This window comes from Hemibagrus wyckioides, linkage group LG04, assembly GCF_019097595.1.
Source record: "Hemibagrus wyckioides isolate EC202008001 linkage group LG04, SWU_Hwy_1.0, whole genome shotgun sequence".
NCBI lineage: Eukaryota > Metazoa > Chordata > Actinopteri > Siluriformes > Bagridae > Hemibagrus > Hemibagrus wyckioides.
Genome location: NC_080713.1, coordinates 27,811,134 through 27,813,698, shown reverse-complemented (window position 1 = coordinate 27,813,698; position 2,565 = coordinate 27,811,134). Strand labels below are relative to the sequence as shown.

At 42.0% G+C, this 2,565-nt stretch overlaps 1 protein-coding gene across 1 annotated transcript in view; it reads left to right on the top strand.

Moving 5' to 3' along the window:
- Nucleotides 1–2,309, top strand: part of c18h3orf33 (c18h3orf33 homolog (H. sapiens)) — a 5,511-nt gene extending 3,202 nt beyond the window's left edge. The window contains exons 4-5 of the mRNA XM_058387901.1: nt 791–951; nt 1,847–2,309. Of these exons, the coding sequence (XP_058243884.1) occupies nt 791–951; nt 1,847–2,119 (434 nt within the window). The 3' untranslated portion in view covers nt 2,120–2,309. The remainder of the gene's footprint in view (nt 1–790; nt 952–1,846) is intronic.
- The last annotated feature ends 256 nt before the right edge of the window (nt 2,310–2,565 follow it).

Sequence of the window (2,565 nt, the reverse complement as noted above, 5' to 3'; positions counted from 1 at the left end):
ATTCTTTGCAGTGACCAGAGCGAGTCGTCACACATACATATTTATAATTTATAATTGCCTCTGTCTCTGTTTCCTCCCTGACGAGTCAGTCTTTGCTAGCAGAGCTAACACATCACTAGCCGTATAGCAGCGCGATCGTGTCGATTCAGTTTACAAAATGCTCTGAGGCAAATTTCTGTAAGCGCAGAAGCATTTTGAAACCTGCTGCTTTTTGTTTATGAACAATAAATCCATATAGCTAAAAGGATTGTAGATACATCTCCTCCTGAACCTCGTTTAAAGGGTCTGAATGGTCCCATTTGCACATTTACAGGATTTAGTGTGTAATGAAATCTCTCAGTAACGCCATTAGAGCAGAAAGACTCGGAGTAATTATATTACAGGATGGAGTTTTCCCGACAGCGGCTTTACATGATTGAAATAATGATTCACTTAGCGCTGGGTAAAGCAGATAATTGAAGTGAAGATTAAAAGATTGTGCTCTGTATTTGTTCCTTATAGATTTCTAGGTTCTGGAAATAGCGGATGTGTCCTGATTCTTACAGAAACATCTCCGCATCACATTCTTTCTCAGCTTTCTCTTTAGCGCCATTTTTTACCATGAGCGTAACGCTATCCTGAGTAACGCTATCCTGAGTAACGTCCACATTCACCTTTTGAAGACGGACAGTGTTTAACCGGCTGGACTTTTCCCATCGTAAAAGCCGGTTTGAAGTACACTCCCGTTGAAACAGGTATTTTAAGGTCTCACCAGATAACCAGCCGGGTGTCCTGTTGCCCTCACCGGCAGGTCAGGTCACGACCCCACTGCGTGTGCATTTGGCCGGGGTGGATTTGACCCCAGAGGGTCGCGAGTGGCTCGCCGAGACGCTGAGGACAGACGAGATGGTGTGGCTGCGACTGATCAGCCGACAGGACGAGAGCCTACACTGCCTGGTGTCACTCGGCGGGGTACGTCTGAGAGTAAACACACATCACTGACTCATGACATCGAGCCACGCTCATAAACACACGAGAATCTTTTCTGCTTCTCAAGATAGCTTGGTACACTTGTCCCATTACAGGCGTTTAAATAAAGCCATTAACACAAAGACATCCCAGATTTTCTTCTTGTTCTTCTTTTTTGGCTACAATAAGTCACTAATCAGAGACACTCCAATAAATCCTGTCAGGTCAAAGCGTATGTTCATATTTTGTTGAAACTTAGTGAATACAGCGAATATTAAATTATTATTATTAAAGTAAAATACACCACAGATGATAAAGAAATGTCAAAATAACAAAAACACGATGACAAAATGACGAGAGAGCACCGAGGCCACTGCAGCGCTCGACTGTGAGAGACACGCTAATGCTGTCTGGCTTTAGAGGGTGCCATTACTTCTGTTTTTGTTGAGTTCATGGATTATGTTTTAGAATGGAGTTCTTTCAAGGCATTAATATGAAAACAATCAAATTGTCACTAAATATGTATAAATAAATAAATATTTATTTATTTATAAATAACAAAATATACAAAAAATTGATAATATTTATTTATTTATTTATTTATTTATTTAACAGTACCGAACACACCACAATGATGCAGGTTTTGGTAATATTTATTTGTCTTTTGTTTTGTTGTTGTACTTTTTCTCATTGATTGCATTTTTTAATTAGTTAAGTGAAAATTACATGTCAGCTTTTAAATCGCAACCAGTAAGAGAATATGATTATATAGATTATGCCTTCATGATGCTCCAGACCTTGTTGGAGATTGCGGTATCTTGTTGTATATACACATTATTTACAGGATAGCGATGGACGAAAGTCCTGTATAAACCTCGCCATGTTTCTCTCCCCGCAGCGTCTTCTGTTTAACCCGTGTATAAACGAGGAGATCCTGCGCCTGGGTCTGGGCAGGACGGCACCTCTCCACGGCCTCGACCCTCGCTCTCGTCTCTACTGGAGACTTCACACACGGCTGCTGAAGTGTGAGCTCAGGGCTGAGAGGAAGGGCCAGGGCTTCTGGAAACAGGAGAGTCTGAGAGAAAAGCTCACACAAGCCATCAGGAATAACTCTATGATCGCAGCCGTGAGGAGGATCGTAAAGTGGCTGTCGAGGACGAAGGACCAGTGATGATGAAACGAGAACTGTCATGGACTGCTGGGATGTAGATGCTGGGTTTCGTTTGTTGTGGAAAATGAGCATCAAAGCCGTCGTGTTAACTGTTACTAAATATTAATATTGAGAAGAGTAAGTCATTAAAATCATTCAAATCCCATTCAATTCCAGCCATTTAACAATTAAAGGCAAATCTTAACACACAGCTTTAAAGTGTCCGAATTTCAGTGTTCATTTTAAAAGTCATGCATGTTCTCCCCATGTGAGCCTCGACGCTGACCCCGCCTTCCATGTGTGTCTCCCGAGTCCTTCAGGATAATCCTGAGATCCGGCGAGCTTCTTCTCTCCTTCCTCTTCATCCACTCACACCCCCTCATATCCCATAATCCCCCAGGATTGTAAGTAAGTGGAGGAGGAGTGTATTGTCACAGTGATAAAACAGTATGACTCTGCTGGTGAAC